General features: G+C 50.9%; 2 protein-coding genes across 14 annotated transcripts in view; both read left to right on the top strand.

Moving 5' to 3' along the window:
- Positions 1–5,658, top strand: part of MAU2 (MAU2 sister chromatid cohesion factor) — a 36,247-nt gene extending 30,589 nt beyond the window's left edge. For both annotated transcript variants that reach the window (XM_055540427.1, XM_055540416.1), the window contains exons 17-19: positions 1,660–1,750; positions 2,456–2,583; positions 2,885–5,658. In XM_055540427.1, the coding sequence (XP_055396402.1) occupies positions 1,660–1,750; positions 2,456–2,583; positions 2,885–2,959 (294 nt within the window). In that variant the 3' untranslated portion in view covers positions 2,960–5,658. The remainder of the gene's footprint in view (positions 1–1,659; positions 1,751–2,455; positions 2,584–2,884) is intronic.
- A 14,109-nt stretch (positions 5,659–19,767) lies between these two features.
- GATAD2A (GATA zinc finger domain containing 2A) overlaps positions 19,768–24,658 on the top strand; it is a 96,505-nt gene continuing 91,614 nt past the window's right edge. For 10 of the 12 annotated variants that reach the window (XM_055540411.1, XM_055540164.1, XM_055540198.1 and 7 more), the window contains exon 1: positions 19,768–20,101. The gene's annotated coding sequence lies outside the window, so the exon portion shown is untranslated. The remainder of the gene's footprint in view (positions 20,102–24,658) is intronic. The other 2 variants (XM_055540341.1, XM_055540372.1) reach the window with 1 other exon arrangement.

Here is a 24,658-nt window from a genome sequence, read left to right as displayed (position 1 = left end):
AGAAGCTTCTAGAAGCCACCTTTAGTGGGGCAGGGTGGGCAGAGTAGCTCTTCAGCTATAACTTCTGGTGTGTGTGGGGGGCAGTCCCAGAGCAAATTACAGAGCTTATTTGGGAATCTCTCTTGCTTCCTGGGGCCACCAGGAGCCCCCAAAGCCAGGCGCCGCCTCAAGCAGCGCTGGATCTGTGGGAGAAGCCACCTGCCCTGGGCTTACCAGGCCACAGCATACTCAGGCATTAAAGTTTGTGGGTGGCCTCATGCAGGACCCCTTTCAGGACAACACTGGTCTTCACACCTAGGTTCTGTGGAAACCGAGCTGCCACAGGGAACTGGAGCCAAGAGGACTCTCCCTCCCAGCAGCTCCCTCTCGGCCCCAGGCCTGGAAGAGGAGACCAGTTTTTCCTGTTCTGCATTCTGAGGTCTTAGGAGGCCTTGGTTCAGTTTTGAAAAATTTTGAGACCCACCTGGAGCTCATCTTTGAGGTGCTGGCCCGGGCGGGCAGTGTAAAGTCACTGGGCTTCTGTGTCTGGAGGCGTATCCCACACAAGGAGGCTGTGTTGGAACCTGGGCCTCAGGAGTTGGTTTGGAGGATTTATATATCTCTGGGCTACATGCCAAGTGCCCCCCCACACTGCACGTGGTTGCCACATGGGGGCTCTCCCAGTGTCACCCTGAACCCAACATTTAGGCCAGTAGGCTCTGGGTCCTGCGCTGGATGGAGTCACTGCAGAGCCAAGGATGGGGGTTTGCAGACCCCAGCAGCTTTCACTCAGCTCATCCTGAGGGCTGAGGCATGGTGCTCTCACAGCTGCATGGTGGAGTCAGGGTTCAAGGGGGAACACATCCTGGGGGAATACATCCTGGTGCCCCACAGCCCCATGTGTCTGAGGTGGCCTTCTGCAGGAGCAGGTTCGTATGTAGAAAAAACCAATTCTTCTCTCTTTTGACCATTAGTCCTCATTGCTCCCACCAGGACAGACTGCCCTGAGACCCCTGAACCTGTTTTTTTTTAATTTAATGTTGTTTATTTATTCATTTTTGGCTACCTTGGATCTTTGTTGCTCTGCACAGGCTTTCTCTAGTTGTAGCAAGTGGGCCTCCTGTTACAGTGCCTTCTCTTTGCGGAGCATAGGCTGTCAGGCCCCTGGGCTCAGTAGTTGTAACTCCTGGGCTCCAGAGGGCAGGTTCAACAGTTGTGGCACGGGCTTAGTTGCCTCGTGGCATATGGGATCTTCCCAGACCAGAGATTGAGCCTGTGTCCTCTGCATTGGCAGGCAGGTTTTTAACCACTGGGTCACCAGGGAAGCACTGAGTCTGTGTGTCTAATCGGCTCCTGAGATGGTCCAGGGCTGCCTGCCACCAGTGCTTTTTCTTCAGTTAGAAAGACAGAGGCACATAGAGTCGCCTGTGGCGGTGCCCCAGCCAGGAGGCACGTGCAGGGCCGAGGAGCGGGAGCTGTTTCTCTTCCCCCGAGGTTGTCGAGGAGTACTTTCAGAGAGGGTCATTTGAGATAGACTGTACAATAGGAGTAGGTATTTCCCAGGCAGCGGGAGGTCGCAGGTGGGCCCAGGCTGTCCCTGCCGCCAGGCTCAGCCGCCTCCACCCCAGCCCTGACCCTCCTCCCGCTGCTCCCTGACCCTCTGCTGCTCTTGGCCGACAGGAGAGCAACAACATGGTGGTGCCTGCCATGCAGCTGGCCAGCAAGATCCCGGACATGTCGGTGCAGCTGTGGTCGTCGGCCCTGCTCAGAGGTGAGGCGGAGGTCAGGAGGTCTACACAGTCTGGTTCTGACTCTCCGGGACCCCCAGGGCTAGTTCTTGGCATCTGCTTGGGCAGTGAACCCTGGCGCTTGGCCTCGGTCTCCTTCCCATGAATGGGGACGGCAGTCGTCCGTGTCCGGCAGAATGACCCAAGGTGCTCTGGGCACAGAGAGCATGCTTAGCAGCTGTCATGGCTGCTCCCCCATTTACAGATTGTGAAACCAGGGCCCACAGACTCACCCAGGGTCCTGGTGAGGAGGTGGAGGGCCAACTGTTCTCATCTGCAGTGGACTTGGTGCACTCATTCCGCCCTCCTGCCTCAGAAGTGAACACTAGGTGCCCTGTTCCCTGCAGGCTCCCAGGTGCCCCAAGCTGGCCAGGAAATCCCTGGGAGAGCCACATCCAAGGGGGCCCAAAGGACTTTCACTGCCCTCCCAGCCCTCATATTTGCCCCTGTGGGCCTCACTGTTCATCCACCTCCAAGGACATAAGACTCAGAAACTTGGCTGTTGGCAGGTGGGCTCTGCTGACCCTGACACAGGGTTCAGGGCAGGTGATGTGCCAGGCACACAGGAATCCACTGGTGGAGCTGGGGTTTGACTTCAGGCCTCCACCCACACCTGAGGGGAGGCCCTGGGGCAGTGGCAGGCCAAAACAGGCCCATCCTTTGCATGTACTCTCACCCCCCTACCCCAGACCTGAATAAAGCCTGTGGGAATGCCATGGATGCCCACGAAGCCGCCCAGATGCACCAGAACTTCTCGCAGCAGCTACTCCAAGACCACATCGAGGCCTGCAGCCTCCCTGAGCACAACCTCATCACGGTACGGGCACAGGGTGGGGAGACAAAATGAGGGGGCTGGGTGGCTCCTTGGGGTCAGCTCACCCTACCTGCAGCCCCAGGGAACGCACTTCCTGAGGAAGGAAGCACACCCTTAGCCACCGTCTCCTTGCACCTCTCCAAAAAACCCTAACCCAGCCTGGCCTCAGGAGCCCCCTTGGATAGGCAGGAGAGGGGCCCTGACCAGCCTGAGGAGAGCAACATTCCAGGCGCAGACACGCAGCCCAGTACCCCCCTGCTGCTCACTAGGAAGGCCCTCACCCGTGTGTCCTCTTTCCCTGCAGTGGACAGACGGCCCGCCCCCCGTGCAGTTCCAAGCTCAGAACGGACCAAACACCAGCCTGGCCAGCCTCCTGTGAGACTCCTGCACGGGGCCTCTCAGCTTCTACAAGCCTCCGTGGGGGCCTGGTGTGTCCCTGACTTCCACCCAGATGGCACTTGAGCTTTCCCTGAAGACGTGCTGGCGTGGTTGTCTTCAGGCTTCTTTCCCGACTGTCTCCAGAGCAGCCTGGGTCCCTGGGGAGCGTGGAGGGCTGATTCCTGTCCTCCCAGGACAGGCCAGCTGGCCATTGTTGCCAGGGGCCAGGAGTCTGAGTGCTGTGGCTGCCTGTGGGCTGCTGGAGCTGACTCCAGAGCCATCCTTCATAGTGGGTTTGAACTGCTGGTCCTGTTTCCGTGTCTGAGTTGTGTCGTCAAGAGAGTGGCTTGCTAGGGAAGCGGGTGTTGGCCATCAGCCCGGTCCTGACCCTGCATGCACGGGTGGTCGGTGCCACTGAGGTACCACATGACTTCCACAGGCCTCCTTGCTGGGCCAGAGTGTTTCCTCTGCTCATGGCAGCTTCCTGCGCCCAGAGGCAAGATGCCAGTGTCTGACCCACAGTTGGAGGGAAGAAGTGATGGTGCCTGTCAGGGACAGAAATGCTTGTCTCACCCCAGTGCTTTTCCTGGCTTGCCTTTCTGGTCAGCATCCATCCTTTTGGCAGGAACTTGACTTCTGAGCATCTGCACCTTGACTGGGCTCACTGTCCGGCTGTGGGAGTGCACCTGCTGGTGTTGACCTACGTGTGTGCCTGTGTGTTGCTTCCCAGCCAGAGCTGGTGCCTGGAGCTGAGACTCCTGTGTGTATCAGCCACCTTCTGCCTGTCAGAGTCCATAGCGCAGGGTGGGAGGGACCTTTCTCAGCCCAACTCGGCTCTACCACTTTGCAGGCAGCCATTCCCTTGGTACCCTGCCCTGTCTTTAGAGGGGAGGAGGAGACCTACCTGCCTTGGGTCTCGGGACAGCATTGTAACGTCTTCCTGAGCTGGACCCCAGGAGGCTCTGCCAGGCCCAGACAGCCGTTTTGGTTCTGTGCTCCTTTTGAATAGTCAAGGTGATGCCCCGGGTGACAGTGACATTGGGGGCCGTCACGGCAGCAGCCTGGCCCCATTTGGCTTCCAGTGCCTGGGAGGGTCTCCCTGATGAGGGTGGTGCGTGGTTTTGCTAGTTATGACTGCTTGTTGGTTCAGGTCTTGTTACCCAACACTGTGAAAGCTGCTTCTCAAAGCCTCAGTGTCTGTGACGAAAGGAATGTTGGGATTGCTCAGGTCAGCTGCTTGGGCCCCAAGGCCTGGGTGTGCCTTAGCCAGTAGCAGGGCTATCAACAGACCTCCTTGTTCTGGGTCACTGCCCACATCAGGGCCCTGCTGCCCTCTTAGGGGCCAGCAACAGGCATGCTAGTAAGCTACTGAATGAAGGGACAGCCTGGTTGAAAGGACAGGCTGGCCAAGTTTTGTTCGAAAAGGACCTGCCCTCTCTGTGTCATCCTGGGTCACTCAAGAGTCCAGCCCTGTCCCGTGCTCCTCGGGGCTGCCCCTGGGTCTCTGAGGCCTGCAGAGGTGGTCTGCTGCCTGTTCACGAGCTGTCCCCATCCTGTCTTCCTCCCCCTTTGATGGTCCCCCCGCAGAGGTCCTCTCTTCCACCAAAGGGATAGAGCACCTATCTCGCTACAAGTTGCACCTGCTAGCCTGGACTCCACAGTGTGCAGCCTCTCCAGACCCATATTTCTTCAGTCCTGCTTTACATTGTTTGAGTATTTATTTAAACCTTTCTTTGCTTCTAGGGCATTTTGTATGTAGAGCAGTTGAAATAAGAACCTCAAAACTTAATGTCTTGTCCTGATGTTGAAGTGCTTTTAGTGACCACTTTGTTATCTATGTATATGTAAAGTTAAAGGTGAGTTCTTAAGTTTACAGTTAAAACTTCAGTACTCGATATTTAATGCCCCGCTCTAGCTGTATGGACGCCAACCCGCATGTACATGCGTGCGCGCAAGCTTTGAACTTCCCCTTACTGCAGCGCCTTCAGCCACAGAAAGCTGTTGTAAATACCCTCCTGTAAGTCCAAGTTCAGTGCCTCACGGTTTCTCAATCATAAGAATTTAAGACAGACTGCACACAAGCTCCAGAGATATATTACAGCCAGTGTCATATAGCTGGGTGTTCAGAAAAAAACAAAAACTCCAAATGCTTAAGCATACGGGGGGGTGTGAGGGCGTAGCAGAAAGATTGCTCTTGGCAGGTTAATTGTTGAAAGCTGTTCAGACTCCCTTTTGTGTGCCTCCCGCTTCCTCCTGTCAGTGATGGTGGCCCTCAGGTCCTGCGGCTCTGAGGATGCTGGTCCAGGAGGTGCCGGTTCCCTCTCAGACACGTAGTTGGATCCCCACAGTCGCCCATGGGGGAGGCCAGGGTCCTCCCCCTGGGGTAAGCACTCCCCGCCCCACTTACTGGGAACACAGGCAGGGAAATCGGAAAAGGCTATCTGGCACAGTGGGTGAGATGTGTTGGTTGCATCATCTTTGTTTCCCTAAAATGTTTTTAATGTATGTTTGGCATACTGTCTTTTAATGGATTTTCAGTGTCTTTTTAGCAGCCTGTATTTTCAGCTGGTGCTTTTAATCACACAAAAAATTTTTTTTGTAAATACAAAGTATTGTTTAAAAGAGCCGTAGAACAGAGCTTCTTGTTTGTAGATTTTTTTTCCTGTGTATTCAAAGTAAAATAACTTGCAGGAGCCGTCACTCACTGTGTCTTTGTTGTGCTGTGCGCACGCCCCTCACATGTGGCCTGGTGAAGACTCTAAGCCAGCAGGGCCACAGGGGCCTTCTGCTGTAACCCACAGGCATGAGGATGCAGAGCCCCAGACCCTGCATGGAGGACCTGAGGGAAACCCGCATCTCCTCCCCCTCTAGTGAGGATGGTCCTCGGTCCAGCCCTGCTCCAGGGAAGGGGGCCGCTGAGACATGACAGGCACAGCCCACAGCCCTGCCTGTTCCTGGCTCTCCACAAGCCAGACTTCCTTGCATTCCCAGTGTCCTGTTTCCTGTGTTCTTAGAAAACACACGGGTCAGCCTTCATGTACCTGGGGGTTTTATTTTTCCTTTTTGAGGTGAAAGTCACATAAAATTTAATGTCTACAATTGAGTGGCATTCAGTACATTTACTGTGTACAACCAGCACCTCTGTCTAGTTCCAGAACACTTGCATCACCACAAAAGGAGACCCCATCTCCCTTAGCAGTCATTCCATTCTCTCCCCAGTCTCTGACAACCACTGATCGACTGTCAGTCGCTATGGATTTGATTGATCTGGGCATTTCACATAAATGGAATAGTGTAACATGTCTTTTTGTGTCTGGCTGCTTTCACTCAGCTTCATGTCTTCAAGATTTTTCTACATGAGAGCAGGTATCATTGCTTCATTTCTTTTTTATGGCTAAATAATGGTCTGTTGGATGATGGATGGACCACGTTTTAGCCAGTCACCATTGATGAGCTTTGGGCTGCTGCCCCCTTGTGGCTGTTATGAGTAGTGCTGCTGTGGGTGCATCTGAGCATTTATTTTGGCACGTGTTTGCAGTTCTCTTGGGTTGTGCCGTGCTTTTAATGCGCATGGATAGGACCTTCCTGCCACCTGTGCTGTATCAAGACCCTTGTGTTGCTCTCCTCCCTCTGCCCTGAGAGGATGCCCAGGTGGCCTTGACTTTTTAAGGGCACTTTTGAAGATGCCTTTGGGCCACAGTCCCCAGGCAGAATTGCTGGCCACTGGATGTGTGAGTGATTTGACATAATGTAAAGAACACACTTGGGAAGCAGATGATAAGAACTCAGCCAGGAGGCATCCACAGGGCTGAGAAATGGAATGGACCTCACAGAGGCTAGCAGGTGGCCAGGGCAGCTGGCCCAAGGACCAAATACCTGGGAAAGGCATCATTACTAGTCCTCAGTAACATTCACCCCCAGTCCTCGGAAGTCCTGCCACTCACTCTGCCCATTCCTGGCCATCTTCACCTGCCTGAGGCCCAGTCATGCCTCCCACCTGGAGGCTCCTCCCTGAATGGTCCCAGGATATTCTTTGCTCACTCGCACCTGTCCCCTTGCGAGGAGTACTCCTTGTGGTTGCTGGGTTTCACTGGGGAACGTTTTGGCCCAAGCCTGGTGTAGGGTGGGTGGGTCCATGGGACAGCCCAGAGGGAAGGACACATGGGCCATCCCGAGGCCAGTCCAGCAGGTGCCACCGTGGACGCCTGCCCACAACATGCAGGTGTCAGCATTCGCAGTCACTGTGGCCAGGTCCCCGCTGGCCTGCACCTAGAGGGGGCCTGGACCTCAGCCCCTGGCCGATGGGCTCCTGCGGGCCTGGGGATTTGAAGTATTCCTCGTGTGTTGGCTTCCCCTTTGGTCTCCTTGAGCTCTTTGAGTTTATATTTCCCCATAAAGAAAGCTATTTGGGGAGGTTCATACTATGTTTCTGTCTGTCCAGCGCCTCACATCGCTTCTTCCATTTGAACCACACCGCCTTCTTTCCCTAATACAATCCCAGTCAGCTCAGAAGTGCCAAGTGAAGCCTGACACCTGCAAGGGGTCTGAGAGGGGAGGGGGCATCGCTGACAAGTTTAAAAGTATTTGACCACAAATTCATGCTCATGGGGTGAGATTACAATGCAGTTGGTTGGGGAAAAAAGGAAACAATTCATTTCTATGTGAATTAGGTTTTCTTAGCACTTTGATATCTTCTGATACTTTCTTCAAGGACTGGAAAATAAAAGGACTATTGTTTAGTCGCTAAGTTGGATCCCAATTTCTTGTGACCCCAATGGACTGTAGCCCTGCAGGCTCCTCTGTCCATGGGATTTCCCAGGCAAGAATACTGGAGTGAGTTGCATTTCCTTCTTCAGGGTATCTTCCTAACCCAGGGAGCGAACTCACATCTCCTTCATTGGCAGGCAGATTCTTTACCACTGAGCCACCAGGGAAGCCTAAAGGGACTGTTATGGTGATGCTTTATGAAAAATGCAATGCTCAATGAATTATGACTGGTACAACAAACGTCGTTTTAAAAATTGTAACATTCTTACACTAAGTTAGGAGTTCCCTGTATGAAGAAAAGCTCTCTGAAATAGATCCTTAGAAGTGGGCCACTTGGTCAGTGTGTGCTTGTTTTGCTTTGAATGTTTCTAACTATGATTCTGAATGTCATGTGTCTGCGCAACTTGATATTCAGGCTACGTCTGCAGGTAGGTATGCTCTGCCCAGAGCGAGTGTCTGTGTGGCCCTGGAGGATGTCCTGCTACTGAACACAGGGTTCTGAACAGAGACACTCCCCTAAAGGGTTAAATACAAACTGCTCAGAAGTAACGTGAACCGGAAGTAAATCTCCCATCTCATCTCGGGGTCATCAGCTGCTGCCAGTGGCCCGGTCTGTTTCAGCCTCAGCCACCAGGGGGCGTGGACACCCCAGTCAGTGGCCCCACCAGGCAGGGCAAGCAAGCTGGGAAGGCTGGTCTGGGTGTCACCAGACCTCAGTGTAGCCTGGCTCTGTCCTCCTCTGCAAGGGTGTGGGCTGACCTTTACCTCAGGGCTGCTCAGTTCCCTTCCTGTAACACACAGTTTGGAGAAGCTGATCCCCATGGTTCTCTAGGTGTCAGGGCTACACCATTCCTTCATTTACTCACCAAACATTTGGCACCTACTGGGGACACAGCAGGAGCCACATTAGACAAAGTCCCTGCCCTCAGGGAGTGGACATTCTACCAGCAGCTCTATGATGGGCCTCAAATAGGAGCAAGTGCTGTCTTGCCCCTGAGAGAAGCAGCGTACTGCAGGATGGGGCAAGCAGGGGACCTGGGGGGTAGTGGAGCTCTGTGACAGGACAAAGGGAAGCCTTCCTCAGCCAGCCAGTCAGCTGGGCAGGCAGATGACGTTTCCAACTTCTGCTACACAGCCACCGAGACTGTGGGGAGGGAATGGACAGCCCTCACTTCTGGACACTCCAGACAGGATGCTCTATGGGCCTCTGGGCTGCCTGTGGCATTCTGGAGGGCAAGGGCTGCCACATGTGCCCACCACCTCAAGTCCAGCCGAGGCCTGGGTCATGTCCAGGAGGACACTGATGGATGGAGAAAGTGACTGAGCCCCCATGTCCTGGGGAGCGACTGAATCTCCAGGCCCCCTCAGGCTCTTCTTCCCCCAACACATCCCACATACCAGAAGTGAACTCGGGACTACAAACAGGGCTGAATGTGAGGCATGGCCATGGGTCAGACGGTTACTGATGGAGATGGGGTCACCCACCCCCTTGTGTAACATGGACTCCAACAGCAGGTAACCAAGGGTTGGAGCCCTCCTGACAGCACCACGAACTAACCAGAGAAGATGCCTCAGAGCTGGGTCCTGAGTTCAGGAACTGTAGGCTTGTCATCTGGCAGAAGGAAGTCCCAGCAGGGCCACGCCCAAATCCCTCATTCAGGATCTAGTTTTCCTGAGACCTTGACTTAAGGAGATTACTTTTTCTCCGGGATTATTTGCCCCTCCCTGCCTTTTCTGGAGTAGCCATAGACCATGCCTGGGGTTGCCCTATGGAACACCTGCATGCCTTGGATACAGAGTACGGGGCCAGGTGGGTTTTGCACACAGACGGACCCCATGGTGAGACGAGGAGCCCACAGCCATGTCGTCTCTCTCCGGAGTCTTCCAACCTTGAAACTTTACCTCAGGTCTCACAGCCACACCCTCGGTGAGGATAATAGGTTGGTGCTGAGCACACTCCCCTCCCTTCTCATAATTCTCATGAAAAAGGCCAGAATCTATATTTGGTCACCCAAGAAACCTCCCCACACAACACGATACATACCTGGATGCAGGGATGTCAAAGGCGTTTTGATCAATGCTGTGTGGGCGGCTAACAAGCTGGGGCACCCAAAGGAATCAGCAGTTCAAGGTCACAATTTGGGGCCAAAGTGGATTTTTGAAGCTGGTTAATCCCTCACTCCCAAGCCACACCAGACTCTAACCTTCATGTCTGATGAGCTCCTCCAAAGGCAGTAGGCTGTGGGGTTATGTGAAGTGAATTATTCAAACCTGAGCTGACTGCTAGCGGGGGCCCTGGAACATGGAAGATACTCTGACACTCGGGCATAGGTTTATAATACGGGAGAATTGGTCATTGATCTGAAATTCAAATCTAACTGGGCGTCCTATGTTTTCATTTGCTAAATGTGGCCACCCTGGCGGTTCAATAACATCTTTGAATAAAAGAATGTAGTCATGAAACCAGAGAGCTGGAAGATTACTGAATCCAAACCAGGAATTTTACCAGTAGGAAACAGAGCTCACAGAGCCTGTAGCATGCTCACTTCTCCCCATCAGAATAAAATCCCACTTCCTCGCTGGCCTCCGACTTAATCCCTGCCCACCAGCTTGCCAGTTCTCTGCCGAGCACTGCTCCCCTCTGTCCAGAATGCTCATCCCCGGGTTGAGTCCTTGTTAAGATTCAGATCTCTCAAATCTACCTGCTCACAAGTCTCCCACCCCTGTCCTGGTCAGAGCCCTTTCCAGTCACTATGTCGCATCTCCAGTTACTTTTCTTTTTATTGGCTGCTCCACGTGGCATGTGGGATCTTAGTTCCCAGATTAGGGATTGAACCAGCACCCTCTGCAGTGGAAGCATGGAGTCATAATCACTGGACCACCAGGAAAGTCTCCCCAGTTACTTCATCCGCATCTTTAATGGTTGACATCGCCTTGTTCACTTTGTTGTCAGTCTGCCCCTCCCCTCTCGACTTGCTCACCACAGCATCCTGAACTCCAGGACCGCAGGCCTGTGATGGCTCCGGTGGAGAACCTGGGCCCTTGCACTGAAATTCTTGCCACAGCCCCACCTACCCCTAAGCTGCAAGCTCCTGGCTGTCTGCATCATTTGGAACAGGAGTGAAGGTTCCAGACAGGGGGAACTAGTGACTCCCCCGCACTAGGAAGAAGATACATTTGTTGCCAGAACTAAGCTGAAGTTGTGATTCGGCCTTGTCTAACCCCAGACATGTAGCAAGACCCCTACTCCAAGGATCCAGGAACTTTTCCCCCTCAGGCCCCAGTGCAGGGATTTCTAGGGCTTTCTATTTGTTGTTGTTCAGTCGCTAAGTCATGTGGGACTCTTTGCAACCCTTTCTATACTGAAGAGCAATGTTGGGCTAAAGGTGCTCAGTTCTCAAACATTCTAGAACAGTCCCAGGTCACTGATTGAGGGGGCAACTTGAAAACTGCCCACCAGAACATTTGCTTTAAAAGATCAGAGTATGTGATGCTGGGTGTGTGGAAAACCAAAGTGGACCGTGTACATCTGCATGTGGAATAGAACCTCTGTGGGAGGACATGCAAGAGACTGGTGACAGCAGCTACCTGTGGGGGAGGGGCAGCAGGCCAGAGGGCCAAGGTCAGGGAGAGACGCCTTATGCCCGGCGCCTTTGCCCACTGCTCTAACCCCACAGTGCTCAGCCCTCCTTAGCGGCCCATCAGGTATTTGTGGAATAAATGAATATACCAATGAACGACGGAACTTTTGAAAGGTTATTTGTCCAAAAGAACAAAATAAGACGGAGGCACTAAGTATGCTCTTTCATTCCATCCCCACTGCTCATCCTGCTACCACCCAAGGCCAGCCCCATGCCCGCCACAGAGGAGGAAGAGGGGAGCATCCGAGCTGACCAGACACATTCCTATAGTCCTATATGTCTGGGAGAACGTCTGTCTCCTAACTCTCTTGTCCATGCTTCGGCAACAGCCCAGAAGAGAATTCTCATAAAGAGGACCAGGACCTTGGTGAGCAGATGTGTGAGAGGCTGACTTGCCGCAGGAAGCAGCAGAGCCTGGCAGGGTCTGGGTGGGAGCCAAAGTCAGGGAACCCTGAGGCTGCTTCCCTGCAGACTGGCATGGAGGCCTTAATATGGAGGCAGGAAGCAGCTGGGCTGTGACAAAGAAACTTCCCTCACAAAGACACGTGAGTGACCCACAGGATGTGGCCCGTGACTGCCCAGAGCTCCCTGAGGACTCCTGAATTCCACTCAAGACATGAGATGGGGCGCCACCTGCTCTTCCACTGCAGTTTAGAAACCGCTTAAGTGCAGCGGCAGAGAAGGCAATGGCACCCCACTCCAGTACTCTTGCCTGGAAAATCCCATGGACGGAGGAGCCTGGTGGGCTGCAGTCCATGGGGTTGCTAAAAGTTGGACACGACTGAGCGACTTCACTTTCACTTTTCACTTTCATGCATTGGAGAAGGAAATGGCAACCCACTCCAGTGTTCTTGCCTGGAGAATCCCAGGGACGGCAGAGCCTGGTGGGCTGCCGTCTATGGGGTCGCAGAGAGTTGGACACGACTGAAGCGACTTAGCAGCAGCTAAGTGCAGCAGATCTCTGTGGACTTTGAGATTCAGGCTGGCTCTGCCAGGGGATTGGCTCAGCTCTTGCCTTGATGCCAAGCTTGCTCAAGTCATACCCTCTCTGCACTCTGCATTTGGGAAACTGAAGATGGACTAGCTGATTGCTTAACTTCCTCTCAGTTCTGACAGTTCTTAACACTCGATTATCTACATGAAGATGTGAAGGGGAGAGATGAGCAGGCATTCAGAAAAAGCGGATGACACAGGCATTCATAGTTTGAGCATTGTGTGTGTATATTTTTATTTTTGGCCACACCATGCGGCATGTGGGATCTTAACTCTCCGACCAGAGATCAAACCCTGCAGTGGAAGCATGGAGTCTTAAACACTGGACCATCAGGAACGTCTCCACTGTGTGTATATTAAATGTGTGCACGTATCTATTATAAGTATTAGTATTTTGAATAATGTAGTTCTGTCCTTTGGGAATGTATTATCTAGTGGAGAGAGAGAGAAAGAGAGAAAAAAAGAAAGAGAGGGAGGGAGAGAAGGACGAGAGAGGAGGAAAAGGAGGGAGGAAGAGAAGGAAAGAGGGAAAGACAAACCAGCCTACATACTCTCTGTAGTGACTTAATGTAAAATGTACAAAAATGAGGATTATAAACAGAAAATGTTAGTTATCAATATGCTTATTGCCCTAGTAGGTGGAAAGACTATGAAAGTCAGAGATTTTGTTCAGAATTGGAATTTAAACCTAGGTTCTGGTTTTCTTTATTTGTGACCCTAGCTGAATAAAAACCCTTGAGCCTCAATTTTCTCCCCTCCAAAATGGGGCAGTGTACCTTGATCTCATACAACTTCCGGGAAGTGGAGAGGCAATCAGGGAGGCAGAAGCTGGCTCAGACGGGGCAACATGCCCAGCCAGCCCCATTCAAGCTATGAACCACATGCTACTGATTTTAAGTTCACCAGAATATTAACAGATGTTCTTAGGAAAAAGGGCTTCCCTGGTGGCTCAGCTGGTAATGAATCTGCCTGCAATGCAGGAGACCTGGGTTTGACTCCTGGGGTGGGAAGACCCCCCTGGAGAAATGAACAGCCACCCGCTCCAGTCTTCTGGCCTGGAGAATTCCATGGACAGAGGAGCCTGGCAGTCCATGGGGTCACAAAGAGTCGGGCACGACTGGGTGACCTTCACTTTCACTTTAGGAAAAAAGGAAACATCACATGCTCAAGGAGGGTTGTAATATAACATAACAACATGTATTAACAATATTAAAGGCTGAGCCAAATTCTCTGGCTGAAAAAAGTTTTTTTTTTTAAGTAGGGAAACTCATCATAGAATCTCCACTGATATTTTGAGTCATTCCTTTTTAAGACTGTTCTTTTTTTGATGTGGACTATTTTTAAAGTTTTTATTGAATTTGTTACAATATTGCTTCTGTTGGTTTTTTTGGCAGCAAGCCAAGGGGGATCTTAGCTCCCTGACCAGGGATTGAACCTGCACTCCCTGCATTGGAAGGTGTAGTGTTAACCACGGAACCACCAGGAAAAGTCCCTTGAGTCATTCAGATGTCTCCTGGAATTCAATGTGGAAAATTTTGCATTAATCAATGTAAGATAGCATTCTTTTTTTTTTTTTTTTTTTGTTTTTTTTATTTTTATTTTTTTTTGTTTTTTGTTAATTTTTTTTTTTTTTTTTTTGTTTAAGATAGCATTCTTGAAGAAAGCATCCAGGAAGAAACTATAGCGAAAAGAAGGGGCAAGTAGAGGGCTTAAAACATTAAGTCAAGATTCAATCTTTACCTTTGATGATGGAGGTCATTAAAAAAAATTTTTTTTCTTCCTGATTTATATAAGCAATGCAATACAGTCTCTGTAAAAATCAGAGTGTTTTGAGTAGGGTGTCATGTGGTCCATGATTTAAGAGAAATTAGTCCAACAGTTTGCACACGGTAGTCCAGGCATCTGTGGTAGAAATGGAAATTGCAAAGAGTAGATAGAAAAAGGAGGGCTTCCGCAGTGGTCCAGCGGTTAAGAATCCACCTGCCAATGCATAGGACACAGCTTCTCCCCCCGCAACTCCCCAGCCCCCGCATAGTTCAGGCGCTATTTGACTTTCTCTTAGGGAATCAGGGAGACATTGTAGGCCAACCTCTTGATTTAGTGGTGTCTATTTCTCTCTGGAAACAGGGATTGACTGTCTTTTTTTAAATCGAAGTATAGTTGATTTACAGGGCTCCCCAGGTACTGTTTGTACTGCAGGACTTCCCTGGTAGCTCAGACGGTAAAGCGTCTGCCTACAATGCGGGAGACCCGGGTTCCATCCCTGGGTCAGGAAGATCCCCTGGAGAAGGAAACAACCCACTCCAGTATTCATGCCTGGAAAATCCCATGGACCTAGGAGCTTGGTGGGCTACAATCCATGGGGTCGCAAAGAGTCGGACATGACTGAGCGACTTCACTTCACTTCACTTCTCTTCCTGGTCCTGCTAGTGGTAAAGAACTCGCCTGCCAATGCACGAGACATAAGAGACACAGGTGCGATCCCTAGGTTGGGAAGATCCCCAGGAGGAGGGCACGGCAGCCCAATGTGACTTAGCACAGCCCAGAACACACAGTTGACTTACAATGTTGCATTACTTTCAGGTATACAGCAAAGTAATTCAGTTATACATATATATACCTATGTATCTTTTTTTTTTCAGATTCTTTTCCTTAAAGGTTATTATAGAATATTGAGTATAGTTTCCTGTGCTATACAGTAGGCCCTTGTTGTTTATCTATTTTACATATACTAGAGTTAAACTGGGCTTCCAAAAACTAAATAAAAAAAAAGACAGAAACAAATACATTTTTTTTTTAATGAAAAAAAAAAAAAAAATAGGGCTTCCATGGTGGCTCAAACGGTAAAGAATCTGCCTGCAATGCAGGAGACCCTGGCTCAATTCCTGGGTTGGGAAGATCCCCTGGAGGAGGGCATGGCAATCCACTTCAGTATTCTTGCCTAGAGAATCCCATGGACAGAGGAGCCTGGCAGGCTGCAGTACACAGGGTTGCACAGAACAGCAGCAGCAGGAGTTTCAAATTCAGTGTCTGGGACTAAGATATTCCTAACTTATCCCTCCCCAAAGGAACTGACTTATTACCACCCTATGCCCGGGAGAATCAAAGCTGATTCCAGTGGACCGGCCGAATGATGCATGTTTCTGTAGACTAGCAACTCAGATATGTGAACCTCATGCGTGTGTGTGTGCTAAGTTGCTTCACTTGTGTCTGACTCTTTGTGACCCTATGGAGGCCTGCGAGGCCTCTCTGTCCATGGGCTTCTCCAGGCAAGAATACTGCGGTGGGTTGCCATGCCCTCCTCCAGGGGATCTTCCTGATGCAGGGATGGAAACTGAGTTGCTCATGTCTCCTGCATGGGCAGGCGGGCTGTTTACCACTAGCTTTACCACCTGGGCTTCCCAGGTGGACTTCATTGTGCTTGGCAAACCCAAATGAATTAGGCAATCCAAGAATCCTAGGAGGCAATAATGGAGGGGTGTGCACCTGTGTGCTCCTGAACTGCCACAATCACTGAGCCACACTTGTGGGCTTTGATTCTCGTGCTTAGTACCCTTTCTACTCACGGTCAGTTGGTACTCTTCCTTGTCCAGGACCACGACCCCAAGAGAAGGTCTCTGCAGGGTGGCAGCCCACCAGGTCCTCGTTTTTCTAACTACTGCCGAGGCCTTGCCTTCCTCGCCGCTTGTGCATTCACCTGGCTCAGTTCCCATTTCCCCTATTTGGATGTGAATGTCACTTAGCCAGTTTGCCCACATGATTTCCCAGATCCAGGAAGGGACACGCCTTGATGCAGAAAGATGCAATCACTGCTACCAGTGTGGAAAGGAAAGCCCATGCTTGGTATGAGTTGAGTGCTCTTCTTTTTTAATGTCAGAAGCTGTGCTCCTGTCATCCATTTTGGTGGGTCATTTCACTCTCTCCAATGAATGCCATTTGCCTCTGATTCTTCAAAGATATAATTTTCCAGCCAAATGGGACTCTTGTTTATGCTTAGAATTCCAGATTTCATTGACATCTCTTAATTCAATCAACATTTCCTCCTCCAGGCAATGCTTTTTTTTTTTCCTTTCCCCAGAGAATCTGAGAAATTCTGTGCATTCTTAAAATAAAAAGGTGAGATGTAATTATATGTCCTGACATTTCCAGGGATCAATCTGGAAATTACATAGAGTAGCTCTGAAATATTAATAACCTCACTTCATTTGCAATTTCCCTTTGATAAAGTTGATTTAGGTAGCCTTGACCCTGGTCAAAGCCCCCACTTGCCCTTTGCTCTTGAGTCTGGGGACTCTATTAGAACTATTTTCAGAACCTTCTCACAATTGCCTGAGACAGAGGTTAGGCCCAGGGAATTCTGGGTTCTTCCATGACTCTGCCTTGCACAATGGATCAGGGGCACAGGTCTCCCTCCTTCTCATCTTTCCTGCACGGAGGCCAAACTGAGATTAAGACGATGCAAGTTTAGGATTCAGCCGTAAAGTGCCAGTGGGATGCGAACAAGTCACAGTTGCCTTCTGGGCCTCTCAGTTTCTCCTGTATAAAATGAAGGGGTTGGACAATGAACTGCTCTTTGATCCCAGTTCAATTCAGAACCATAAAAGCACTGAGGGATTACTTAAATGAATAAGGCTGTATTCTTGCTCTCAGAAAGCATCCTGGTTAGTGACTGGAATGAAACAAAAAGCTCCCAAGTCCTATTGCACACCAGGTACCACACAAGGCACTTTGAGCTCACAAACCTCAGTGCAACCTGTAGAGAACTGGTGTTCCCTTTTTTGATATGGCTAAGGGAAGTAACTTGGAGTAGGAAATGGTAACCCACTCCAGTATTCTTGCCTGGAGAATCCCATGGCCAGAGGAGCCTGGGGGATTACGGCCCATGGGATCGCAAAGAGTTGGATACGACTGAGCGACTAAGCATGCATGCAGGGGAAGTAACTGGCCTAGCTAGAGAGTGACAGGCGTGGGTTCGAGCCCAGCTCTGCCAGTCACCGTAGTCCAAGGGTTTACTGTCCACCCAGACTGCTTTAGACACTTGTAGAATGTGGCAATGGCACCCCACTCCAGTTCTCTTGCCTGGAAAATCCCATAGACGGAGGAGCTTGGTAGGCTGCAGTCCATGGGGTCGTTACGAGTCAGACACAACTGAACGACTTCACTTTCACTTTTCACTTTCATGCATTGGAGAAGGAAATGGCAACCCACTCCAGTGTTCTTGCCTGGAGAATCCCAGGGACGGCAGAGCCTGGTGGGCTGCCGTCTATGGGGTCGCACAGAGTCGGACACGACTGAAGCGACTTAGCAGCAGAATGTGGCAAGTGCTACAACAGAGGTACAAACAAGGCACCCTGGGAACACGGAGTCTTCATGTTTCCAGAAGTTTTCCTTCCCAGCCAAGGATTCTGTCAGCCTTACCACTTAGGTCCAGGCTGAGCTCACTCAGGGAATCAGGTCCCACAGGGCTCTCTGCCAAGCCTCCCATCTCTTTCTCAGCATTTATTTTTTACTTTTCTCCCAGGAATGTCAGCTCACTTGTAACAATAACAATAATCCTTTCTACAAGGGAACAGTGGTTCAAGGTTTACAAAGCACTTTCACATCCATTATTTCATTTAATCACTTCCTCCTCTACATTCCTAGAACCTATTCTTGGTATCTCTTTAGTATAACAGTCTGCCTTGTCCAATAGCCCTATTTCCCTTTATTGTGTTCATACTGGCTCCCAAGTGCCATCCTGTAGTTGAGGTATCCCAGTGTCTGCATATTTCTGTGCATAGGTCGGTGGGGGTGGGGTGGGGGCGATAACGGTTTGCCATATTGAATCCTCAGTGTTGTGGATCTTTCTCATGGCTGCCTTCTTCACCCCTTCAATTCAATGGATGTCTGGCTGCATGCAAAGGGTCTAACTGGGCTCCTTGGGGATAAATCAGGGGAGGAGTTCAGAAGGGCTGAGGGAAGACAGAGGTGAAAGCCTCAGACACCTGGTAGGCCATGGTGATGCTACAGCAGAGTTTAGTTACTGCTTAGTTTTGTCTGGGGACAGGTGAGAAAAAGGACTGCTTCTTGGAAGGGCCCCACTCAGTAGAGCAGAAAGTGGAAATGAAGAGCCCAACAGGGGACAGAATTAGGAAGCGCCACAGATTCGACCCTTGGGAAAGAATTGACAGCTGCTTGGAAAAATTCTCATAAAAAAAGAAAAAAGGGAAGGATAGCTAAATGGATAACTCTTCTAGGGCAGAGGAGTCAAATGGCTGCAGTTCTTAGGAAAAGAGGAACTCTTTCTCTAACACTCAAACACTGCTTAGAAAAAGCGCAGGGAGCACAACTCCTCGGCAATTATTGACTAAAAAGGATGAGGCGCCATCAGTTTCCTGCAATTTCTCTCTGGAGAGAGGAAGGGTGCTTTAAGTTCCAAGTTTCTCCTCTGGTGGAAGGAAGGACTTGCAAGTTATGAATTTCCCAAGTTATCTTCAGAAATGAAGGCCAAGGACATGCAACCTCCACCGGCCCTCAGACCAGGGAGGAAGAAGGCCAGTGGCCACCACTAGGGCTCAGAAAAGAGGCAGGGTATGTTCGCTAAATATTCTCCAGGAAAGGCAGGGGGCCCCCAAATTGTCCTTAGTAAAGGGGACAGGGGCCCGAATCCCTACACGTTTTCTTAGAACAAAATCATTCTTATCCTGGCAATTCTCAGAAAAGTGGGCAAAGCAAGAATCGCTAAAACTCTTCTCACAAGAGGGGCCAGGGGTAAGATTCCTCCAAGTTCTCCTCAGAAGAGGGTCGAACCCGTGACTCTAGTCAGAAGAGAGCCCAGGGCAACGAATCCCCTCGGGAACAAGAGCTGGCCACAGTTCGCCCAGAGTCCTTAGAGCGCGCCTCATGCGGCCCCGCCCACTGCCCGGCGTAACCGCTCCACGCCCGGCTGGCCTAAGCCGCCTCCGGTGCATTGTGGGTGGGGCGCCCCTGCTGAGCACTGCGGGGAACCCCCTGCCCAGACAGTTGTGGGCCGCCGGGTAGCCGGGCAGAACCCCCCGCCAGTGTCCGAGCAGCCGACCACGGATTGACTCCTCCTCACGCCCCGCCCCTCGCGGTGTTCCTGCCCCGAAGCTAAAGCCCCGCCCCCGAAGCGCCCTCACTGGACCCGAGGTCCGCTCCACTCTCCCATTGGCAAATCGCATGTCATTCATCTTGTCCCGCCTCCTCGGGCCCGCCCAAGCCCCCGGCGCGATCCCGAGGGCCAGCCGGCCCGTATGCTCATTGGCCGCCGAATGCTGTCCGTCACGAGGCTGGCCACGCCCTCTCCGGGGCGCGGATCCCGGGAACCCTGGCCGGACCTCATTGGCCTGCGGCGCCGCCACTCGGTGAGACGTGCCTCAACCCGGAAGTGTGAGAGACGAAATCTGCCTAGCAACCGGGGAAGCCGGGCTGCGAAGCGGGCAATTTCAGTGTGAGACGGAGCGGCGAGACCAAGCGGCGGCTTCGAGCGCGGCGCGGCGGCTCCTCCCGCCCGGGGTCAGCGCCCCGGCGCGCGCACGCGCACCCTTGCTGCCCGAACGCGCTCCGCGCCGCCCGCGCAGTCGGTCGGTCGATCGTCCGTCGTCCTGTCGCCGCCGCGGTCGCCGCCGCGGGCGCCACCTGAGGGAGCTGCCGCCGCGAGACCCGAGCGGACGGGATCCGACCCTGCCACCCGAGGCCATCTGGAGCCCAGCAGCCGCCCGCAGAGGCGCCGAGCAACTTCGGTGAGTGAGGGGCGGACGCCGCTGGTGGCGGGTCCCCGGCTTCCGGTGCCCCGGGCTTCTCTGGGGCTTCCGCTTCTCCGAGGGGGCCGCTTCCATGCGTGGACCCTCTTGTCTCGGGGAACCTGCTTCTCTAAGGGACCCTGCCTCTCTGAGGGGAGCCTCCCTTCCCTGAGGGTGCCCCATCTCTTTGAGGGACCTCCTGCTTCGTTAAGGGGCCCGTTTTCTGAGGGCCCCGCGTCTCTGAGGCACCTCCTCTGAACTTCTCTAAGGGGACCCCTGCTTCTCCGAGCGGTTGCTTTTTATGTGGGACCGCCTCCTTTTCTGGGACCGACCCCCATCTTCGCTGAGGGGCTGCCACTTCTCTGAGGAGATACCCCTGTTTCTAGGGGACCCTGCCCCTCAGTTCTCTGGGGGACCCCCACCTCTATAAGGAGAACCCTGCTTCTCGGAGCTGTTGTCCCACTGTGTACTGTGTTCCTTTTTTGCCCTTGCTTTTTTGAGGCGTCCCCTACTTTTCATAGGTTCCCCTTCCTCCCTACCTTTCCGCGTTGCTCTCCCTGCTTCTGTGTCCCCACTTCTTTGGGTGGCCTCCCCCTTGGCCCCCCTCAACTAATCTGAGGTGTTCCTGCTTCTGTCAGAATCCTTCTTGGAGGTGTTCCCCACTTTTTTGAGTTGTCCCCACTCTTGATGGGACCCCTAACTTTTTGATGAGTACCTCCATTTTCCTGAGGGGGCCCACTACTCCAAAGTGCTCATATTAATGACTGGATCCTCATTTGTCTGAAGAAATGTTCCCCACTTTTCCAAAACAGTTTCCATTTTGTGGGGGACTCCTACTAATCTATGGGTGCCGCAGTATTTGGAGGGGTCCCTGGCTTCTCCAGAGGTTCTGTTCCTAAAATGAAATGTCCCACTTTATTAGGCTCCTCACATCCCTGAAGTGTGCCTCCACTCTTTCAAGATACCCCCTCTCTGATTGAAGAGGGAATGAGTTTCTTCACTTCTCTGAAGGGTCCCCCTCCATTCCCAGGGGTTCTCCTTCCATTTGCCTGAGGACATTTCCCCTTTCCTAAGGTTTCCCTCCTGATTCTCTAATGCAAAAACTCTTCCTTCACTTTTTCTTTGAGACCCCAACTTCAGACCCCTGTTTCTGTTTTTGGTACTCAACTTCTGTTCTGGAAGGAGAGATCAGAAATATGCCCCTCCCACCTTCAGTCTTCTTTCTGGCCAGATTAGGGGTATTATCTGAATTTTTACCTCAGCTTCAGGGGACCTGGAGGGAAATTGTGGCTGGAAGGGAAATTGGGAGACAGGCAAAAAACAAAACGCTGTTTTCTCTTATCCTTTAAGGCCTGCTAGATTTGGGGGAGCAAGAGCTGTTGTCAAATGACAATTGTGGTTACTCCATGTTTGAGTCATGGGGCCACCACGGTGTTGTCAGGCCAGTGCCGAGACAGGACGGACAGGGCTGGAGCACTGTACCCCATTGTCACACCTTCACGTTGTGGGACTGACCCACTTCCTGTCCCATCCTAAGTCCTCCTCTGCACGCTAGAACTCACCCCCCGCCCCTGCAAAAGGAGAAGAAAAAAAAAAATGCTCATTCAGGTCTTCCTGCTGTGTTTTCTCTCCTGAGGTCGATTCATTTACCCCTTGATCTCTAGTGGATCTTCAGTTTGTGGGACACTCTGGTTTGAAAGGCAAGGCAAGAAGCAGGAAATGGGTCACCTTCGATCAAGGAAGGGAGGAAGGGAGGCAGAGAACAGGGGATTTGAATTCATTTCTCTAAGTTAGGTGACTTCAGCTTGGCTCAAAGGAAGTTTTTACGTGGCTTTTACAAATCTCATGTGTACTTTATTTTAGTGGCCCACCCTGGATTCCAAGTTCACTCCAGTAGCTAATTTTATCTGTTTTGCCAAACGCAGAGCTCTCTGGAGCCCAAGTTGATGAATGCTGGCATTGAGAGATGGTCCAAAGGACAGGAATGAACTCAATTTGAAACCTGAGTAACTTGTAACCACTTCGTGTCCATGCACAAGTCTCAGGCTAAAAACGTGGGGAGAAATGTTCCTGGAGTTCCGAAATATAGGCTGAACTTGTTTGGTTTAGCATTTCAACCAGCTCTTCCCTCTGACTCTGCTAGAACTGCAGTTCACTTTACAGTTTGACTTAAGACTTGTCTCTCTCCTGTTCATTTCCATCTGGGTCTTGCTTAATTTGCGTCCTTTGTGAAGACTCCTGCCGAGGCTATAATTTGAGTTCTAAATCTGTCGGTGGACCATGTGGACACAAGTTTCAACTCGAGCTATTTTCTTCTGTGGAGAAGGGCTTGGAGAGTTTCCTGGGCCCTCTGCTCCTGCAGTAGTCAAGTCCAGGCAGGAAGCTGCCCCAGACCTGGTTGCTTCTCTGCTGCCTCTTCCTGGTCAGCTGTAGGCACTGCCCTGAAGGGAAAAGGAAGATGGTGGGGAACTTGGGGCTTAAGATGTCCTGAGATAGGGCAGAGAAGTGCTGGCACATGTTTATTATTTGAAATGAAACCCACAGGACCAGCAGGGTTAGGGAAGGGGGAGCTTTGAAGTCAGAAGGACCTGATTCAGATTCTGGGACCTTATTCAGATTCTGGGCCTGTCCTTCCTAGCTCTGTGGCCTTAGATAAGTTTTGGCACAAGATCAGCACATTACTAAATATTTGAGGGGGGGGTCACATCTCCGTGAATATGTGTGAAGGTGCCTACAGATGGAAAGTGCTTCCTAGATGTGTGAATGAATGAATCTGGGATAATGAGCCGGAGGCTGCCAGCGCAGCATCTAGCACGTGGTTGGTGTGCAGTAAAGGTTGGGTGTTGTGCTCAGGAGACTATGGTTCTGGCCTGGACTCCCCGACCAGGAAGCGTTTGATATTTTGCCAAGGCTAAATATGCCTGAAGAGCAAAGAGAAAGAAACTTGTCTCTTGCAAAATCCACTGCCTATCTGGGTCTAGCATTTTTCCATGTTCAGATAGCAGTTGTGAGATAGATTGGCTTTGTGGCAGGGGTTTGTGTTTGCCTTGGCCTTGCTTTCTCCCTCTGTAAAATGGGGTAACCTGTGAGTTAAGGACAAGGAGATATATTACTATAATTAGACCACAGGCCGGATAGAAGATTATTACAAACTTGAATTGTGGGAAGAAAAAGAAGGTGAGCCATATAGGATCCTAGGCCAGATTTTGGGACTGCTGGACTGAAGGATATGCAACCCCATAAGTGATCTCTTCTTATATTAGAACCTTGGAAGACGAACCATTCTTTTTGGGTAATGGATCAGATCTGGGGACAAAAGACTGCAAACGTGATGTGCAAAGGCATTTGTTGCCACACAGTAATAGTGCATTGAGTGTGTAGCGTGGTGCCCGTGAGGTCAGAATTCACCTTGAGGTCCCAAATATCCGGAGAACTGCGGAGATGCTAGCTCAACCTCTGTGGATGGGGACTGGAATGAATGGGCAGGACACTTTTTTTTTCTGAGAAGCTGTTTTTCTTAGCAATTAGTGAAAGCCTTAACATTGGGCCTGATGAGTTGGGCTCAGCCTTTTTCACTTATTCATGTGGGGACAGATGGCACTTGTCTCTGATAGCTACACCCTGGGTTGCAGGGGAATAGTGAGTGAGAAATCTGAGCTAGGCCTCCACTGCATTGCTCCCAAGTTAGAAGAAAAGGGTTCCCTCCAAAAAATATCCCCTCTCCCTTCCTCTGCCCTCCACTCCCCCTCTCCCTCTCTCTTTCATACACACACAGTGAATTTAACTGTTGAAGCTCAGAAATATCTGCCAGGCTTAAATTTCTCTTAATTCTCTTAAGGACATTTATTCCATTATATGGGAAAGGAGCAAAGTTTATTATTTTTAAAATATAAAACACAAGGTTAAGAACTTTAAAGGGATTATTATCCCTTCTGAAATTATGTCTCTTATGTACCACAGACTTCACTTTGGTGGATGGTGGCGCCACCATCTCATCTCTTTTATCTAACAGGAAGTTTTTTAAACCTTTTTTTTTTGAATTGAAAGATCCTTACAGCAATAAAAACCCTTGGATAGTTAGAAATGATATTGATCTAGGTACATTCATTAGATGTAATGTAACGTGGTTATCCGTTGGTAGGCTGCTCTAAAAGGCATATGGGTCCCAACACTGCCCAGCTTCTAACTCTGGACGATAAACTGTTGATTTATGTAACTGAAATAGCTGGGGAAGTCAGGATTTCCTTCCTGTTGGAGACAGCACTGGGGGGCATTAAATCCCTGCGGGATTTTGATGATAAGAAAGAAGCTGACCTCTTTCGAAATTGGGAACTATTTTATGGAGTTGTTCTATTCAAATGAATGGATGTTGTTATTTTGAATTTCTGGTTTTAAGTGTGACATTATCCTCTCTGCAGACTGTCTGCCTTTGTCTATATGGGTGTGTTGCTTGGATATGAATTTATCCCTCCAAACTGGCATATAAGGGACGTTTGAACATTCAAGTAAGGGCTTAACTTGCTACGAGTTTTCCTGTGTGGCCCTAAGGTAGGGTTT

The sequence above is a fragment of the Bubalus kerabau genome, chromosome 1 (assembly GCF_029407905.1).
Source record: "Bubalus kerabau isolate K-KA32 ecotype Philippines breed swamp buffalo chromosome 1, PCC_UOA_SB_1v2, whole genome shotgun sequence".
Classification (NCBI taxonomy): Eukaryota; Metazoa; Chordata; class Mammalia; order Artiodactyla; family Bovidae; genus Bubalus; species Bubalus kerabau.
This window is presented reverse-complemented; position numbering and strand designations above follow the sequence as displayed.